The 20,025-nt window shown below is 45.5% G+C and overlaps 1 protein-coding gene across 33 annotated transcripts in view; it reads right to left on the bottom strand.

Moving 5' to 3' along the window:
- The window catches only part of TCF7L2 (transcription factor 7 like 2), a 197,872-nt gene that overhangs the window by 3,041 nt on the left and 174,806 nt on the right, over nucleotides 1-20,025 (bottom strand). For 6 of the 33 annotated variants that reach the window (XM_068548565.1, XM_068548567.1, XM_068548566.1 and 3 more), the window contains 7 exons: nucleotides 18,287-18,373; nucleotides 12,821-12,961; nucleotides 12,101-12,260; nucleotides 11,592-11,699; nucleotides 6,660-6,708; nucleotides 6,016-6,066; nucleotides 4,638-4,710 (listed from right to left, as the gene is read on the bottom strand). In XM_068548565.1, coding sequence (XP_068404666.1) covers nucleotides 4,638-4,710; nucleotides 6,016-6,066; nucleotides 6,660-6,708; nucleotides 11,592-11,699; nucleotides 12,101-12,260; nucleotides 12,821-12,961; nucleotides 18,287-18,373 — 669 coding nt within the window. The other 27 variants (XM_068548568.1, XM_068548572.1, XM_068548575.1 and 24 more) reach the window with 11 other exon arrangements.

The raw sequence follows: 20,025 nt of genomic DNA, 5'->3' as shown, positions 1-20,025 counted from the left end.
AAGAAAAACAGAAAATGATCCAAAGGAACAAGAATAACTGGTTGTATGGCCTGCAGGTTGTGGATCAAATTATGATTCAAACTTGATTTTTTTTTTTTTTTAAGATTTGGGGTCTTCCCCTCCCCCACCCCACAGTGAGAAGGCTAGAACGAGAGACAGTGAGGATGGGATGGAGGGGGCATCCTGCCGTGGTCCACATGCCGGGGCCAGTGAATGCAGGGTACAGCCTGTCACAAGGAAGTGACGACAAAGAAGAAGTGCCAGGGAATCACAGCATGGACCTTCTTGAATGGGGGTCGTCAGGATTAGTGTTTAAACCAGAAAGACTAATTTTGCCCTGCACCAAAACGAGAATCTCCCCTCTCCATTTCCCGTTTATGTAAGAAATAGGAATGAGAATTTCAGAGCCTCTCTTGCTTATCATCTAAAGTTGGGGACATCAATTCAAGACATTGAGCGTGTGACCTCAAAGCTTCTCCTATTATTCATCCCAGTCTGATGGGATAATATTTGGTAGGAAGAGTGATCCTGGCGATCAACCCCACACATGCTATAAAAGTAATGCAGATACAGGGAATGTGCTGATCTAAGGAGAATACAGTCAGAACTACAGCTGATAACACTCTGTAAGCGCCGGCTGGCTTCCGGTCATGGGAAAGCAACTAAGATGCTGCCTGGTTGAAGGCAACCACTGTCAGATGTCACTGGCCTTTGAAAGGAAGTGGGTGTAATGAGTTCCTCCTTGGGTCTGTGCCACAGAGCTGTCTGATGATGCCCTTCAGTGCGTGGGGTGTGGACTCCGCAAGATGGCAGGAGGGAGGCGAGGAGGGGGGGGTGAAAGGGCACATGCTCAGCCCTTCCTGACTCCCAGAGGTCAAGACCCATTGGACTGGTGGCCTCAGGGTCTATCCATCCCTGCTCTGGGTCGAAAGGAACTCTAGGAAAGCAAGGGCAGCGCCCCCCTTCACCTTCAATTTGACACAAGGTTCCTTTTTCTCCTCTGGGATAGACTGAAATAGACTGTGGGTTCTGCTCCCATCCCAGAAGCTCAAGACAAATAATTAAGCCTCTCAGAGTTTTAAACCACCTTAGCCTGCAGATCAAAACATGCTCAAAAAACTATGTCCATGCATTTTAAAAATGGGAGAAAAAAGGGGGTGGGGAGGGGGGCATAAGCAAAACTGAGAAAGCAACAGGGACAAATGAGAGAGAGGACAGGGACAAAGAGAGAAAGAGGGGAAAAAATAACAGGAAACAAGGGAATGACATCCAGCAGCGTTCCATGCTATATTAGGGCAGAGTGAAAAAGACGGGAAAAGCAACTTGGTGGGCTCAAAACAGAATCTTGTTAAAATGTCCTCAAATGTCAAATAAAATTAGAAACCCTGTGCAGGGAGCAAGGAGCCCTGATTGGCTAGGAGCGTTTCTGGTGCTCCCCTCCCCCCTCCTGCCCTCCTCATGATAGGAAGTTTCCGTGTCGTGGGGATGAGTGGGGGCATTTGAACACGGGACACGAAGACTATGTTGACAGGGGGACCGCTCCTTCTAAGAGGTGGCGGGGCAGACGGCAGTGGAACACGTACATTTCCGACAGGCCAGAAAATGCCTCGTTTTGCAACTTCTTTTTTTTTTTTAAAGCACATTTTGTCTTACTGATTTAGCATCAAGCTAGATCCTGGCAAAGTCAAGAAGAAACATTGAGGGAAAAAGGGACAAAACCCATCCTCTTACCCTCCCCCACCTACGCTCCATCTCCCAGCAAGGGGTGGCCCCTTAAAAATCCATTTTTAGCTGCCTATGGATTCACTCTGAAAGGAAAGTAAGAGTTCTTCCTGACCCTATTTTGGAATTACACACTTAAAGGAGCAGAAACGCATCTGCTAAAGCTTTTAGAGTATGAAACGACATCCCCGACAGAGGAAGAATGGCCACCACGGAAGGTCTAATAAGGGTGCTGAGGCGGGAAAGAGGAAGGATGGTGCTGAGGAGAGAGGAAGGACCTCTGAGCACCTGCGCTGCCACACTGACAGCTGGCCCCCCCACCCCGCCCCCAAGCTGCACTGTAGAGAACCATGTTGATGAAGCGGCTCCGAAGGCTTGGGGTGGTTTGTTTTTGTTCTGTAAAAATGTCATGAAAATGCTCGTCTCTGAGGAAGACTCCACACTCCGCTTTAAGCAAGGTGCAGCTGGGTGTGAGAAAGGACCGTCTGTCTGGTCAATGTTGGTCATGATTAACTTTCATCCCCCAAAGTGCCAAGTCTAACTTGCAGTTACCTGCTTCCAAAGCAGAAAAAGGGATTCATAAGCCACCACTCACCTCCCACAAATAAAATACACAAACCAGGCAACAAACCACATTGCGAGGGGCGCACAGTGGTGTCGGCCGTGCGTTTCTACAGAGCGTGAGAAACCCTACCTTAGGTGTGGGCCCTGCGATCAGCTAACCCTTCACCACAGCAGGCGTCTCAGAGCAGGATTCTGTAGCTAATTATCTTCCCACTCAGCGCAAATAAAAATCTGACACAAATTCACCGCCTGATAGGGTCGGCAGAGTTCCCATCTTCCAGGCCAGCCCTAATGAAACGCCTAACGCCCTCCACCAACTGCATCATGAAACTCTTTTCTGTTGCACAGACAAGACCCCCGGACTGTGTGGCAAGGCCATCTGTCACCTCCGTGGACACTGTCAACTCACAGAATGGGTGGGGGGGTCCCTCTCCTGCTGGACGTGCACCCAAGGCCCCCGGTCCTCACTCAATGGGCATGAGGGTCGCCTGTGGAGGGCAGCCTCTCTCAAGACAGACTCTTGGGCCCTCTCTCCCCTCAACGCTTGGTCAACGCGAGGCACTTCGCCCATCTCTCGTTAGGCGTCAGGGGAGGGGGAAGAGACACGGGAGACTGGTGGGCATGCACGTAATGGAATGGACATCTGAGCTAACGTCTAAACACGGAACACATGGCAGGGCGTGGAGGAGAGGGACACGTGACAAGGGAGGCACTACAGACAGGGGAGCGTGTTTGGGTGTTGAGATACCTACCATCATAATATTCCAAATTCAAAGACTGCTTGTATCAGAACAAAGAAACAACAAATTTAACCAAAGGTGGTCATTAAAGGAAAGGAAATGAGACAGGAACTAGTTGGTATCCCTCCACCAAGAAGGAAGTACCTACACCTTCTCTGAAATTACAGGTTGGATGGAACCTGCAGGTGGAACACAGGCGTTTAATTTGGACTCTTCTGATTCACTTTGGAACCAGCGCTCTCTCTGTCTCTCTAAATATATGCATAGATATATATTTTTCATTCTGCAGGCTAGCAGCACTGCAGTACGTGACTGCACGACTCACTGCTTGCAGCCCTGTAGCTGGTGCATGCCGTTCAATGCCACGCTTCTTTTCAGCACTGTAAAACAATGTCAGCTAACCAAGCTCCTCTGTCCAGAGACGTGGTTTTGAAACAGAAAACAAACAAAAAAACAAAACAAAACCAAAAAAAGCCTGCCCCAGAGCCCTTCTCCAAGTGTCTGGACTCCAAGTGCATGGGAGTGCTATTGCTGCCAATTTGAGCTCATTGAAACCTTGGGACATGGTGGTTCTCTCTCTGTCCTACAGACATGCCACGGAAGCATTGACAGGGCCGGGCCAGTTCCAGAACGCTGGCTTTCAAAGCAAAAGGATAAGTGCCCGTCCTGGTCTGTGAGGGCTGTGGTCTAGGTCCTACCACCAGGGATATGTTACTTGTAAGAGCAGGGGAAAGAGAGAAAGAGAAAAGTAGGGAGAGGACACGGCATAAAATTAGCAAGGAAATTTTGAAGAATGAGGATCATTAGTCATTGATGCCAGCGGGGAAGTAGATGGGAACGAGGTCAAAATATATTGACACACTAAGGTACCAGAAGGACAGAATGCTTTGATTTTTCCCAAAGGCCTCGCAGTAGGGAATATACCTGCACGGTTTGCACCATAAAGTCTGTCGGTCAAGCCCGAACAGTGCCCGACACTTCTTTGGAGTATTTGCATCTGTTAGCATAAGGTAAACACAAAAAATACAACACAATGGTGGGTCGTGCTCAGTTGGATGTGAAATCTCAGCTACAGCTGACTTGTCTTCGCTATCACCTCGGTTCTATTTGACTGTCTTCCCTCACCAAGGACATGAAAGGAAAGGACTTCTGTGCGTCAAAAGAAAAAAAATAAAATAAAACGATAAAACACAAAACAAAAACAACAACCAGAAACCAAAAAACAACAAGGAAAAAATAAAAACAGAGAGAGAAGAGGAGGGGAAAAGGTGACGTTATTTGCTTCTACCTAGGCCAGGCTTACGATGGATGTCACTGAGCCCCCATCCTGGGCTGTCGGGAGGAAGGGGCTGGCAGGCAACATTCCCTGGGAGGGGGCGCGCTGGGGTTTGCTGTCGCTGACCCGAGGAGGCACGAATGATGCTGTTTTACAGTGGCATTTTGGCTAGCAGCAGCGAGGACAAGCACGTCCCTCACAGAGCAGTGTCCCACGCCCTCCTGTCTCCTAAGATCCACACACAGAGCTACAAAGCAACAGGCCAGAGAAGGGGGGAAAGGACCAAATAGACCAGCTGCAAACCAGCACAGCGAATCTGGGAAATCTATACACACCTGCAAGGGCCGCACCAGTTATTCTGTTGATCAAGGCCAAAGCGCGCTCGGCATTTCTTAGGAGCGCTCAGGTCTGAATGAGTTCAAGAGAGAAGCGAGCGGAAGAGGAGGACGTGGGAGAGAGGGAGAGGGAGAGGAGAGAAGAGAAAGAGAGAGAGAGAGAGAAAGAGAGAGGGAGGGAGGGAGAGAGAGGGAAGGAGGGGGGGGGAAGAGAAAGATACAAATAAGAAAAAAATAAAAATAAAAAAAGGGAATAAATCAATGACCTGGTTACTAATTACATAATATTGACTTTCGTTTTTAACTTTCTTTAATTTAAAAAAAAAAAGGTAAAAAAATCACATTCTTATTCAACTTGTGAAATTAGCTGTTGCAAATAAAGCTGCAGTATCCCTTCTTTAAGGACTGTCTCTCCGATTCGGTTTGAACTGATAAAGGGAAGTTAGATACTGAAGAACTAAGTTTTAAATAATGTTTTTCCTCTTTTGGTTCTGCTTTTTTTTTTTTTCTCTCTCTCTCAATTTGTTTTTCTTAAAGAAGAAAATAAAGCAAAGGAGGGAATTAAGTTTGTCACATGCTTTTTTCTTCTCAGAGTACAACAGTTTAAAAAAAGAAAAAAAAACTACAAATAAAACCAGAACAAAACGAAACAAAACAGAAAGAAATAAAGAAAGAAAGGGGTTGTGGTACTGGGATATTGCAGCTTTTGGAATGTTCATCTTTTCTTTTTGTAAATCTATTTTCATTAATATTAAGAGAGGAACAGATAAAGGTCAACAGGTTGTGTGAATGAGCTGTTAAGAGTTAGTTAGAAGCTCACAGCAGCATTTAAGCAGGTACAGTCAGTGAAATGCTAGTGGATTTGCAAGTTATGAGCAGAAAAGCAAAAGGAAGGAAAAAAAACTAAAATAAAAAAAACCAAAGGAAAAAATAATCATACTGCGGATGCATGCTTGCGTGAGAAAACTTAGTGGGAGCGATGAAAAAAATGCCATTAGATTAAGGAGGTTTATTACTGAATTCCTTCCATTTTGTTGTTGTTGTTGGTTTCTGTTTTGTTTTTTTTTTACCAGTCTCTTTTAAAGAAATACTGCATATTCAATTTGCACAGTTAGTTCAACTCTAAATCACTGTCATCATGGCTTAAACAACTGTAACGGGAAAAATAAATAAACAAAGCAGAAGTGAAATTAAATTTAAAAAAAACAACAAAAGCAACTGAAAAAAAAATCTACCGAAACATACGAAACCGTGTAGATGGTCATTTTAAAGAATGTTCAAAGGTCATACGTGTTTCATGTTAATAAAACTATAATGGCAAGAAAAATTAAAAAAACAGTTCATCAACTATTTTAATGACTCAAAATGACATTAGCACCTGTAATCGGAGGAAGTGAAAGGCAAGGATTTAGGAAACATTCGCTGTGTTCTGAAAAAAAAGAACAAATTATACAAAGCCTTCAAAATGTTTTTGTCGTTGTTTGTAAAAGCCTGGCCTTCTCGAAGGGACCTCTGAGATTGCCTATGCAGTATTTCTAATTTCTTCTAGAGAATGACAAACCTCCTTAATTTAAATTGGGTGCAATTGACCACTGTAAAGGCATGCATCAGAACATTCAGGAACGGCCCAGTTAATATCAAACACTCGCACACACCCCTTCTGCTCCCCTAGCCGCCCCCTCCTTATCCCTACTCAGACACATACAAAATAAGCAGACTGTATAAATCCCCGCCTAGGCATGCCTACCGCTCTCCACTTACAGGCTCTGCAGTTATTTTAAAACACATTCCACTAGACTTAACAATGTGCTTTTCATGCAACAATGAATGTTACTAGCTTTAAAAGGGCAGTCATGAAGCAATTAATTAAAATGCATAAACAAAAAGGCTGGCTAAGATGGGTCCCCCCCCCACAATGTCCTGGCCTTGAATTTCTCCTGCCTTCCCCAGATAGAAGCCTGACATAAAAGAGTGGTCTTCAGAGTACCGCTCCCTTTCTCCATCCTGCTTATTCAGACTTACCATTGGTCTCCCCAGGCTGCTTGTCCCTTTTCCTCTTCTTCTTCTTCCCCTAGATGATGAACAGACGAAACACAGGGAATTATTTCAGGAAGCAGATGTGGGAGGAGGGCGTCTGAGCTCACCTGGAAAGGAGGCAGGAGGAGGGGCACTGGCTGCCATCTCCATCCACACCGGCTCCTGAGTGTTTTCCCACCCCCCACCCCCCTTTAATCCAAGCGCCCTTCAATTGTGCTGCAGCTGAAGGAACGAGCGCCCAGCAGAAGGGAAGGGATCAGCAGGGCGGAGAGGAAAGACCTCTTTTCCCATACATCTACGTCCATCCTCAGACCTGACCCCAAGCATCCATAAGAGGGAAGAGGAGAACTGGATGGCAAAGATTCAGGGAGGTGTGGAGAGACAGGGTTGGAAGTGGCCCAAGAGCCAAGGGACAAATGAACAATGTTGAGATGGCCGTGAGAGCCTCCTTGCCCCACACAAATCTCTTATTAAGGCCAAATGGTCCTCATTCGGAATCAAAATATAAAAGCCTTAGTAGGGGATTTTCTTGGCGCTGTAGCATGGGCCTTGGTTTTAAAGACGGAAGGGGAGAAAAAAGGTGAAACAGAGCCAGAAACCATCTGAGCTCCTTTTCAAACTGCCGAGTGGACATCCATAAAGAGGAACATTGGGCTCTCGCCGTTTTCCACTTACGTCACGACTATAATACTCTTAGTAATAACAGCTACCATTTATTGATCACATACTGTGTGCCAGACATGATTCTAAGTGTGCTATTCCTAGTGGCTCATTTATCCTCACACAATCCTTATACACCAGGTGTGATCATCATTCCAATTTTACAGATAAGGACACGGAGGCACAGAGGAGTGCATGCACTTTCCTGAGATGACAGAGCTATCAGATGATGGGGCCATGATGGGAACCCAGGTGATCTTGGTTCCATAGCCCTTATCTGCTAGGCTACACTGCCTACCTATTTACTGCCTTGCCCTCTGAGAAAGGCTCTTAATAGATTACGGGTGATACACTGCATGGAGTGATTCACATTCTCCAATCTGACCCTCCCTGATATCTTGACAGTCTGTTCCCATCTGTGGATTTGGAATGGGAGTAGGGAAGAACTCAGTAGAGGTAACCACCCCCTTCCAGATCTGAAACTAGTTCTCCCTCACACTGTTAGCTCCAGTCCCATCCATATGAATTAGCTGCCTGGTATGTATGAAGTGTCACAAACAAAAGGAACTGGTGGTCTGACATGTCTATTTGCTTCAGAATATCTAAATATTAACCTTTGCCTAAAAGTTCTCAGGGTATGTTGACGTCAACTCAAGAAGAGACAAGAACAGCCACTGGTAGAAAACTTGAGAATCCATAAGGCCCTGTAAGGAGAACCCCAAGGCAGAGACGCCACTGAGTTTTAGATCCAGCTGAGGGCTGAAAACCAACAGCTCTAGAGAAAGCCTCTCAGATCTGGGGGCCTATGCCTCTTGGGAAATCTCTCTGGGCCTTCAGTGCAGTGTTTCCATCAGAAACATTTCATGTTCCTTGGCATCCAGTTAAAAAAAAGAAAAGGAGTTCGTGTGCTTTCTCATGAACCCCAGCGGCCCATCTTCATGTCTGTGTCTCTCCTGTGAAATGAGCAAAGTGCCACCTGGCCATCTTGGAACAGGCAGGAGGGTCTAGTTTCAGTTTATTTAGGAACCTGAAAGAAAATCTCAGTGGGGCACAGAAACAGTTCAACTCCAGGTGGTGTCAGCAGCCATGTAGCCAAGGGCTTCCCAGTCATCTGTAATACAGGGCTCACCCATTTCCAGTCTCCTGCAATATGTTCTGAAAGGCAGGTGAAAATATCCGCTACCCCGGGAAGCTGTCTGTTTAGGATACATAACTAAGATGTTCATGACTGAGGAAATGATCATTTAGACTAAAGGCTTCTAGAGGACAGGGGTTGTGTTTTAATTGGAAGAGGACATGAAGAAATGAACACTATGTAGTGAAGAGGGAGATGCATTTCAAGGGAAGCGGCCATCCCATTATCTCTTTAAATATAACAAAGGAAAGGAAAGGCCTCGAATATGGTGGGGGCAGGGGGTGGGGGTGGGGGGACTCAAGATATGCAAATGGCCTGGGATTTATCTTGTTAACCTAACGGAGAAGAGCTAGAAAGGAAATAACTTCTATTACAAGGCCACGGGTTAGATATCACTATGGGACCAAAATGTTTCTTCTTGTGTTCCAGAATGTACCAAGTCCAACAACCCAAATGTGACTGTTTTACTCAACTCTATTTTGCTAAAATAGTGTATAAAGGCTTCTGTCACCACTGGGCTGGAAAAGCAGGAACGTGAAAGAGGGAAAAAAGGTGATTAGCTCAGAAAAGTTTTTCTACAAGAACCTTCTAAACTTTACAGTACCCAAAGTAATTTATAGAAGCTTCTATTTCAAGTCAGTTTAAAAAAAATACTAACAAGTTCCCACCACAATCAAATCTATAAACAGTTTAACTCTAATTCTTGTTCCACAGACCATTTCCTGGGGGAGGGGAGATGGGAGGGAAGGAGGGGGAAGAAAGGAAGGAGAGGGAGGGAGGGAGGGAGGAAAGGAGGGCTGTGTGTGTTCAAACTCATGTGTAATGAGCCACTGATAAAGGAATCTGACAGTACCCCTTACAAGAGGTAAAGCTCCTACAGCCCCAAATCCAGATCTACCTCTAAACTTTCTCTCAAGTCTTTTCAGGGGTTCCCCTATTATACCAAACCTTATCCAAATGTAAAACTGAGCTAAAGTCATTGCAAGCGTCTCGTGAATCTTCTGAAACCTAGAAAGCACTTCACAAAAAACCTTGGGCAATACCTTGTCTGACTCCAGGAAAGTCCATGGCAGCATTCTTTCGAAGCTCTCACAAAGTCAGCTTTGTACCTTTGTGGAGATTTCACCCAGCACAACTCCAGGGGGCACCATGCACATCGACCGTAGTGTAAATGGCACACTCTAAAATTGTGCAGTGCACGCCCTGCACAGCTGTACATGAAGGCCCTACTAGGACCCAAAATGTCTACCGGGGATAGGATACCTATAGTGTAGCTGAACTCCTCTCTGTGGTACCATTCTAGATTACTCAAAGAATTGGGTCTGTAGCAGGGAGAAGCTGGAGATGAACTCTAAGAACTTGTGACCCGAAACCAGGAGAGCAAGCTGTCCTGAAATGAGATGGCTGTATATGTGGAGGCTGCAGAGCCTGCCTGCTGCTGGCAATCTCCACCTCGAGGTCAGGCGAGGGCAAGCAGCAAGCCTGTGGGAGAGCATTAACTTTCTTATCCTCTTCCTTTCAGCTCCAGAAGAAAGGCTTCCCCACTGCACACATGCTGAGGACAAATGGAAAGGTCCCAAGCAGTTAAGACCCTGTGCCTGACCATCTGTGAGTGACAAGGGCTCTGAGCAGAGCAAACGTACCACTGAGAAGTACAAGCACTAATTCCTGTTTCAACTCCCAGGAGGAATACAGTCTAGTGCTACCAGCTAAAGGCATGGGACCTACGGGGATATGGGTGGCAGCAGTGAGGGAGACATGGGCGTCTCGGTCCTCCCCCATCCACATGGCAAAGAGCAGAGAAGCGAGCGTTGTGTTTATAGGTATGAGACTAAAGAGTGATGAAACAGGTACTCAGAGCAAGCAGAAAACAGCCCTCACTCAGGACCCACATATCCACGCAGATGTCTGTGACTTCCTGATGGCTGGTAAGTTCTGAGAGAGTTCTGGTTTAACTCTGAAGCTCCACAATCTGTGTGCACAGTTAAGTTCACAATCAGCAATCACTGAACGGATCTCAAGCCACATACACAGAGAGTTTCCTCACCACGGATGACAGCCAGGGGAGAGCTAGGTCAGGGAGCACTGATGGGTAGAAGAATCATCCACGGCTCTGTGCCACTGACAAGAAAGAACTGGGAGGAGAAGGCTGCTACTGGCATTAAGACAGGTTTTGTTTTTCCCCGAAGAGTGGATGGTAAAAATCACTTCATGAAACCAAATGCCATGTAATAAAGTATGAGGCAAAATAAGAGACATTTCATCCATTTAGCGAGGAGAGCGGGCCCAGAACTTGAGCTCCTAGGCAAAATACAAAATAAGAAAGAACGGCGAGAGGTGATGGACGAGAGCCAGTTTATGGGAGGAGAAGAATGCTGAGTGTCACTATCACCGTGATTAGTAAAGACAACAACCCTACAGTGTTTTCTAAAACCCACGGGAGGAAATGAGGCAAATCCTGCAGCCAACAAAGAGCCCAGGAACACACACACGGCACAACACACACACTTTCTCCCTACCCTGTTGGCCCTGAGTCACTTCATCCATCCTGCCAAAGGATGACTTCTACTGGCTACTTTCAGGGATATTTCCATCATGCCCCTCTCAGGATGAACTAGGCTTCCAACTTCTACTGCACCACAGCCTAAGGCAACTGTTTCATTTTTCCCTCTTAAGGGTGAAGGCCCTGCTAAAACAGCTGTGAGGAAGTAAACACTCTCCCTCCACCCCTACGCACTGGTCTTCTCTGCAAGGCCACCCTCACGGCTGAGAAGCACACGAGCCGCACTGGGTGTATACCTGGAGCCACGTCTCTTCAAAGACATGGGCAAGAAGGTGTGAACAGCCCTAAACTGACCCCACGGGTGCCCTGAGCTGGAACATTAGAACACCAGCCTCATCCCTCTTCCTTGAAGAACTATCCCATGCTGATGGGAGCCCTACAGGAAGCCAGACAAAATCCTCCAATCTGGTGCTCGGGTAAGATGCTAACGGTCCCAGGACTGGGCAGACTGAATGGTACTGAGGTCTGACTTGAGCTGGCAGGTTGTGTTCCCTTTGTCCAGATGGACAACCAACACATCTCTACAGACTCTTAGTCCTGAGAAAAAGGAACCACCTACATAGTTATCCCGTGCGGACCAGCCGGGGTACAGCTGCATGTGAAGCTGTCGCTCCTTCCGGGCCAGCTCGTAGTATTTCGCTTGCTCTTCTCTGGACAGTGCGTGCCACTGGAGGGGACACAGTGGGGGGAGAGAGAGACATGCAGAATCGTCACAAACCACACACTGTGGCTGGGGGATGGATAGCGCTTCCATCAGAAATGGTATCATCTGCAGGTGCCGACGGTCTGCAGGGGCCCGGCACTAACAGGAGGGCTCAGCCAGAACCTGATTTTCTGCCTATGCTGTTCTATTCTTGCTCTCTCTGCAGGTGGGGAAGACCAGGCTGTGGCCGTTCTGACCCTCACTCGAGTGCGGGGTTACTGGTCCCAACTCCACGCTGGCCATGGAAGGAGTCAGAGTGTGGCTAAAGGGAAAGGACTCTCCAAAGCAGTGGGGACAGGGACATGTGCCACCCCACCCACTGCATCCTGTTCTGGCCCTCTTCTCCCAGCGGAAGAGCCACCTACCCTTCGGCCCAGGATCTGGTTGATGGCTGCACTTTCTTTCAATGTGCACTCGGCTACAACCTTCGCTCTCATTTCCTTCATATACAACATGAATGCGTTAAGAGGTTTCTTTATGTGGGGCTTCTTCTTTTCTTCTTCCTTTTTGGAGTCCTGATGCTTTCTGGATGGAGACAAAAGAGACAGACACCACCCGATAAACAATCGCAAGGTTCAACTTCCTCCGCAGCAGAAAGCCCACCTCCTCGCCTCCTCGATACCCTAGCAGTTTGGAAGGAGAAGCGCACTCCCACTTTGGGTCTTCTCCATCCTGGAAAATGGCACAAAAATAGGTTGGGGAGGCGCGTGGAGGGGTGAGAGAGATTCTGTTATCACTTCCTCAAGGCTCACAAATATACAGTTGTCCCAAGCTGGAGGGGAAAGCACACTGTGGCCGTTTCTGTCTCAGCTGGTGTCTCTCATGCTCGCAGGACAGAGAGGGGTCAGGGACGGGGGAACAGCTGCAAATCCCAGTCGATCCGAGGACACAAAGAAAGAGCTGTGTTCTCCCCCGCAGTGCGTGCCAGCCGTGAAGCCCCGCATGGTGCGTGTCTCCCTCTTTGTAAAGCTGGGTGTTTCCTGGAGTCACACCAGCGCAGCCAACCTTGGACAGAGCGCCACCACCCAGGAGCCACCGGCTAAACACGCGGCGAAAGAGAAACTGATCAGAAGGAGGACACTTACGCGCTGTGGAGTGAGCCGACGTCACTCTGGGAAGATTCCTGTTTGACTGTCGGCGTGACTATGGCCGGGTGGGGAATGCCGGTCGTGTGTAGAGTATGATGTGGTGGGACCATATGGGGAGGGAACCTAGAAGACAGAAAGCTGTGTAAATCGTCAGAATCAAAATGAATGAATGGCGAGGGATGTGTACACACAATTTAAAAAAAAAAAGAAAAAGAAACAGCACGTCACACTCACATGAAAGCAACCCAAGGCATATGAAACCTGTCAGCATTAATTAGCGATAAATTAAACATAATGATTCTTATAATGTCATTAAAGCCAATCTCCCCGTTCATTATTGCTACTGACATGAGACATTATGATTTTTAACATCTCTAGCAAAAGACAAGTTCAGCCCGTATACTTGGGTGGAAAAGTAGGCTTGGACTACCTGCTGGAGATCACAGGTTTGGGGGGACATTATTAGTGACATCTAAGAAGACTATTTCCTAAGTCCTAATCAGCACTAGAATAAAAGGTGAAATCTTTTGTTGCATATAGACAGCTAAATAAAATATTAATGCAGTTGAAGTATACACACATTTTTTGACAATGCTGCGTATGCCTCGTTAGGCCTCGTTCTGTTGATGGGAGTGCAGTAATATTTTTATTTCTCTTTTGCTGCTGTGCCCCCATCGTTTTGACAGGAATGGGAGAGAGTGAGGCAGAAAAATGGGGGAAATCCAAATAGTTCCTATCTGGTTCTCAACATAGGTCATGGAAGGTTTTAAATAAGTTTGTATCAAAGATGACCCCAAAGCAGTATTTTATACACACACCCACAAATAAAGCTTTGAATTCTGGGGGGCTTCCCTGGTGGCGCAGTGGTTGAGAATCTGCCTGCCAATGCAGGGGACACGGGTTCGAGCCCTGGTCTGGGAAGAACCCACATGCCGCAGAGCAGCTGGGCCCGTGAGCCACAATTTCTGAGCCTGCGCGTCTGGAGCCTGTGCTCCGCAACAAGAGAGGCCGCGATAGTGAGAGGCCCGCGCACCGCGATGAAGAGTGGCCCCCGCTTGCCACAACTAGAGAAAGCCCTCGCACAGAAACAAAGACCCAACACAGCCATAAATAAATAAATAAATAAATAAATAAATAAATAAATAATTTTTAAAAAAAAGCTTTGAATTCTGATTTGTATGTCCTTTCGCACTCTAAAATTCTAGGGTTCCTAAATTACTTTTACTTAAAACACTGCCTATGCATTGAAAGGCCTTATAAATGAAGATGCAAATTGTTAACAAAGAAAAGAGAAGTAAAGTTTGTGTCTTTTCCTCTAATACTGTTTATTCTTAGGAAAGTTTTTTAAAACACAGTTTAGGCCATGAATTGGCATTTCTCAACCACGCAAACTAGCCAGGACCATACAGAGCTAATATTAAAATGCTCTCGGTCCATCTGCAAACTGACAACAGGATCCGACAAACAGCTCTCGCATTTTCTGATATGCTTGGAGTCACCATGATTTGTTCTGCGTTAGAAGAACCACCCTCTTAAAGGAACGAATACTACTGTAGAGAAAAGTGGGGTGAGGGACTACAAGGGGAGATTTCCCCAAAGAAAACAAAACAGCAGCCCCCAGGTTCCGCCCTGGCAAGATCACGCAAGTTCACGCAAGTTCAGGTGAAGGGGATCCCAGATCAAGCAACTGTCGCTTTCAGAATAAATCCAAACCACAGCAACCCCATGTACCCCCCAGGGAATGGGCACCTGTTCTTTAGGAAGCTAATTCTGCTGGGCACTGAGGTGCTAATGAGACTTTGCTGTGACAGTTATTTCACGAGGATCCTGTACTTATCTACAAGGTTTTTTTCATATATGGACTGGAAATGAAAGTAGCTTCCATTTTACCAAAAGAATGCAGCAAATGTCCATTTGAAAAATTATGAAAAATTAAAGTCCTCACTGACTCTGCATCGATCAACAGAGAAAATGCCAATGAATAATGCAGATTTTTGAAGGGGGCCCAGAAGCAGAGTGGACATTTGACTCAGAACTTCTACCCTGATGTGGCCCCTCTCCCACGGCTGCCTTTCCCAGTTTAAGTCAGTATCAAAGTTTGGTAACGATGGCATTTTTTCATAAGAACCATGCGAGTTCTTTTAGGGTGTCAAGAAAAAGAAAAGAAAAACCCTGAGAGAGAGCGAGAAAATAAGAGAAAGAAAAAAAAGAACTTCCAATCCCACGCCCCCCAAAAAATGAAAAGTAAAGCCTTGGGAGGCACTTGGGTTCCCAGGTTACACCCTGTTCCTTCCCAGAGCTCGAAGGCCTCTGAGAAAACATAAGTTAAGAACATGTGTTCTTCGAAGCCCTTGGGTGAAGCGGTGGGTGGAACGGCAGCTTTTACTGTGAATTTTTAAGGCTTGACATTCCTCAAATACATATGTTCCCTTCCTGCTGAATGAGAATGTGTGTACGGGGTGGGGGGGAGATAAAAACAGTGTGCGTGTGCGTGTGTGTGTGTGTGTGTGTGTGTGTACACCAAACACCACAGGGAGACACCACAGTCTGAGTACATTCTGGGGTGGGGAAAGATTTCCAGTGTAGCCATGAAGACCAAACACTTCCAAGTTCACATACCTACATACATAGGTATATTCCTATACCTGAGAAATGTATAGCAGAGAAAGAGACGTGTGTGTGTTATGAGTGTGTGTGTGTGTGTGTATGGGCTATACGCATACCTTCGCGTAAGAAATTCCTTTCTAAAAAAATAAAATAAAAATGAAAAAATAAATAAATAAAAAAGAAATTCCTTTCTGCAGAAAACTATTTCATGCAATGCAATAAACACCCTAAAAATTCCAAGCCGCTCATTATATCCCCCCATCTGCTTTCATGGCTCCAAGCCAGAATATAATGATGAACCTTAACTTCTTAAGGACAACTAATTTTTGTTTCTGGCTGTCTCAGGGGCTTCTGCCTTCCTCACTCTCACTTTCCTTCACTGTTGACACGTTTCTGTTAACTGGATATCATCTGCAGGCCTTGATTTCAGGCACAAGCAGTGGGATGCATTTTCCTGTGCAACAAGCCTGCTTTGAGCTGCATTAGGTTTGTCATTATTCTCTCATTTCCCCCCTTGCACTTGTAACATTTCATCTCTTCCTGCCTTATTTTTTGTGAGCCACGGTGCACCCACATTATGGTTTATACATGATCTCGCTCCCTTTGAAGCCGGCGGATTTCAGAGCCCGCTCTCGTCAGGAGAAGAGCCTTGCGCCAATTTAGCAGGCTGAGGGCCCGGAGCTCCAACATCTCAATCTAAAGGGGGTCACAGGGTGGCACAAGTGAGTGTCAGCAAGAGCTGTTTAATTGCCAATCTAGGCTTCTCCATGGTGTTTAAAGTATAATGACCCATCACTTAATTCTGAGAAGCCCTGGCCCCGCTGCTGAAGAGAATGAATATCAAAGGGTGTTCTGGAACAGGGCAAGCTGCCTACATTCCCTATAACTGCCATAAGTATAATAGACCCATACTTCTGTCGCCCCATTACCACAATAATGTATTTAATTTGCTGTATACTCTTTTTAACTAGCTACCTTTCATAAGGCCTACCTGGGGAATCGGCCGCCTCCCCCCTGCACCTCGAGCCCCCTAAACTGCCCTCCCACCGTTCCCTTTCTTTCCTCCACCCCCTGCCCACCTCGAAATCATTGGCTAACCTCCTAATGATAATTCAATCGATAAGCTTAACCTCAATCCCTATCCCACGATTACTGCACTGCGTTTAACCTCTGGAATGCACCGAAGGAACAAACACGAAAAACAATGTGTTCTATGAATGCTGGTTCGGAGGAGGGTGAGCTGTGGATTATAAGGTGCTCAGAAGCAGCTCCCCTCCTGGGAGGCTCCCTATTCGTTCCCAGGCTTTGCGAGGTTGTGATGACATTATTTAATGAGGATAACCTTCCTCTTCTCCCTGGAGAAGAGGACCCACGAGCATTTCCCCGCCTAACCGATACTGGTGTGGATTCAGAAATTGAGATGATTTATCACATATGGGACATGGATCTTTATTAGCTGCATGATACCCATGGCATAATTACAAACGTTAGAGATGCTACAGTTGGTGTTTCTTAATGACTGTGGTTCTTACTCTTTCCTCCACCAAAATCACTGTTTTGTAAGTAGGAAAAGAGGCATCTTGGCCTGCCTTTCCAACCCTTCCTCTGGTCTTGGGTCCTCATGCTGGCTACAGAGATCGGGGGAAGAGGCTGGGGGATGGCATCTCTGCCATGTAATGCATGGTGATTTAATTAGGTGCCATCCTCAAAATGGATTCGTTGTTGCAGCCCATCAGGAAAGTCTAAACCTCCACCGATTTAATTAACTTGACTGAAAATCAGATGAACAGAAAATAAAACTATCATTAGGAGCAATTAGTGACTACTTAAACATACTGCTGCCAACCAGTTTGTAAATAAACTAGCAGTTGCTGAAAAATTAGCCAGAATTAATTAGAAGGGGGAAAAGGAGAACATGGGGATTAGAAAGATCTAGGTACACGTATGCAGGTATATGTGTGTATGTGTTATATGTACACTGATATGCTGAAAGATATGTGAATGTACACATGCATATGATTTTTTAACTTTCAAAAATTTAGAGCTACACAGGCCAACGTGGTCCCCACCAGCCACATGTGGCTACTAAGCACGTGAACTGTGTCCAGGCCAAACTGAAATACGGTGTACGTGTGAAACACACATCAGATTTCAAAAACTAAATACAAAAGAAGTAAAATCTCATTAATAGTTGCTTTACAGTGATAACATGTCAGAATGAATAATATTTTGACTCTATTAGGTTGAATAAAATATATCATTAAAAATAATTTTGTCTGGGTTTTTTTTTTTCCTCCTTTTAAAAAATGTGGCTACTAGAAAACTTAAAATTCCCTATGTATATTCCCTATATATAAGGCTCACCTTATATTTCTACTGGACACTGCTACTTCAGAGAGAGGTGTGTTTGGGTTGGGGGGGAGTAGGGTGTCCTTTCTTATTGATGCTTAAGAGTCTGGAGCTTTGAAAAGACTGATAACCTTTCCTCAAATTCTTCTTTGTATAATAATAAACTTACCTGAACCCTTTCCTTTCTTACCTGGTTTAGGGCAACAGAGAAGTAACACTTGAAAAAGCTCTACACGTCCTAATTACTTCTTCCTGCTTTCTTAAGTTTTGTTTTTTTTTTTTAAATATATTGACTCAGAAATTCAACCTTGAAATTCTGCCATCATCTACCTGGGAAGTTCAGGGCAATTTTTCAGTATTTTCTAGGAGGAAAGCCTAACGCACTGTGGGTCTTATACCCTTAGAATTACACGTAGCAGCAGTCCCTGGATGGTCTGGGAGCATCTAGAGAACTTTCTGAGAAGTGACCCATGGCCTTGGTTGAACGCCCTCTTTCTTGGAACTCACCTGGACATGGAAGCGTTGACAGTCAGAGCTGTGGGGTAGGGGTGACGGAATCCTCCTGTCGTGATGGGGTACACTGGCTGACCTTGCCTACAAAGAGGGGGTACACAGTGAGAGCATGCAAACAGGGGTGGAGGTGGGGAAAAGGAAAAGAAGAAAAAAGGAAAAGTTCTCTCTGCACAGTAAGCTTTATTCTCATTTTCTCAGAACAAAAATCTTGGGGATTGTACAGGAAGGATCAAAGGGAAGAAACACAGAACAATTTGAATGCCATAAATCTGATAGGAATGGCTAATTAAATTTTATAACCTTTGCTTATGTCAATAGAGACCCTCTCCCCAAGCTGAAACTAGGTGTTTTGTTGTAATAATTAAAGGCGAAGTCTCGCTTGCTTTAATGGAGCCATCACACTAATTGAGGGCTACACATCCAAAGGAAAACAATAATGAATGTAAATTTATACCAAAATAAAGTACAGTGAATCAAAGGACTTCAGTTGCGCTTTGGGCCTCTTTCGGTATTTAGATCTCGGTGAGAAAACATTAAATTAACAGAGCTTAATTTGTAGCCTTTTGTCAAATTAACAAGTGTTGACAAGAGTTACCGGGGGGAGAGTCCCCAAGAAGAATTGTGGGTAACCAATAGACAATCACACCTCATTACAATAATTAAAAAATACAGCAACATGCAAAATAGCATCCTCATGAAAGACACACAACTTTTTCTGACAGAGGGTTGTCTGAGTTGGCTATTCCTTTTTATCTATCCTTCAAATCTCTCTCCATCAGCTGAATGGGGCAAGTGATGACTGAGGACTATTGGAGGCATGGCACCACCCACTGAAGAAGAAATAGGACACACATTCCCATCCATGTCAACCCTCCCTAACAAAATTAAGGAGCAAAAAATAAACAGAAACTCGGCCCAGGGTTGGTATTTAGTACAGCTACTGCATAATACAAGATGTTTTTTTGTTGTTGTTGTTTGTTTGTTTTTAAAGTGTAGAATATGCTCAGCTAGAGAAATCAGGGTAGTAGAACTGGGGGGAGGAGGTGAACCACAAAACTGTATCTTCTTTAAGGCTATAAAAGTATGTCTTCCCCAAGACCCAAACTTGAGAGTTTTACCAGGAATTATTCCTGTTAAGATTCAACAAATTGTCCTGTGTTTTTTAAAGAGCAGAGATCACCGATAAACATGGAGAAATATATATACAAAAGCACACCATCATAAAACACATATTACACGCATGCATACAAACACACACACAGTATGCTTACAACATTAAAGGCCTTTCTACTGTGATTTTTAAAACACACATTTTTTAAAGTTATCTAAGGAAGGTTAACGGGTGATACTATAAAAGCAAGCCCGGGCGATAGGAAGACAAATTGTAAAAGGCAGTTTGATGATCTGGGCGCTCCCAGGACCTAGGGTTGACGCTCAGGAAGGCCCCATATGCTGGAGTGAGGATTCCAGCTGCCCCGCCCGCTGCCCTCAAACTTAGGTGAAGCACTCAACATGCAAAGACTCTCAGAGAGATGCTGGTTGAATAACATGGAGCTTCTCAATAGACACAAATTTCCACTGTGGTTGTCAATCTTGGGAGTGATGGTTGGGATGGGGGGTGGAGTTATAACCCCCCACTCCCACCCCCAGATTTCAAAACTAGGCTGTGCCTGTACCCACTCCCCTGCTGCCTCAATCCAATGCCAGGACTCCAGTTTGGGCTGCCACCAGCA

The sequence above is a fragment of the Eschrichtius robustus genome, chromosome 7 (genome assembly GCF_028021215.1).
Source record: "Eschrichtius robustus isolate mEscRob2 chromosome 7, mEscRob2.pri, whole genome shotgun sequence".
Classification (NCBI taxonomy): domain Eukaryota; kingdom Metazoa; phylum Chordata; class Mammalia; order Artiodactyla; family Eschrichtiidae; genus Eschrichtius; species Eschrichtius robustus.
The sequence above is the reverse complement of the archived record's forward strand: the minus strand, read 5'-3'. Positions and strand labels throughout refer to the sequence as shown.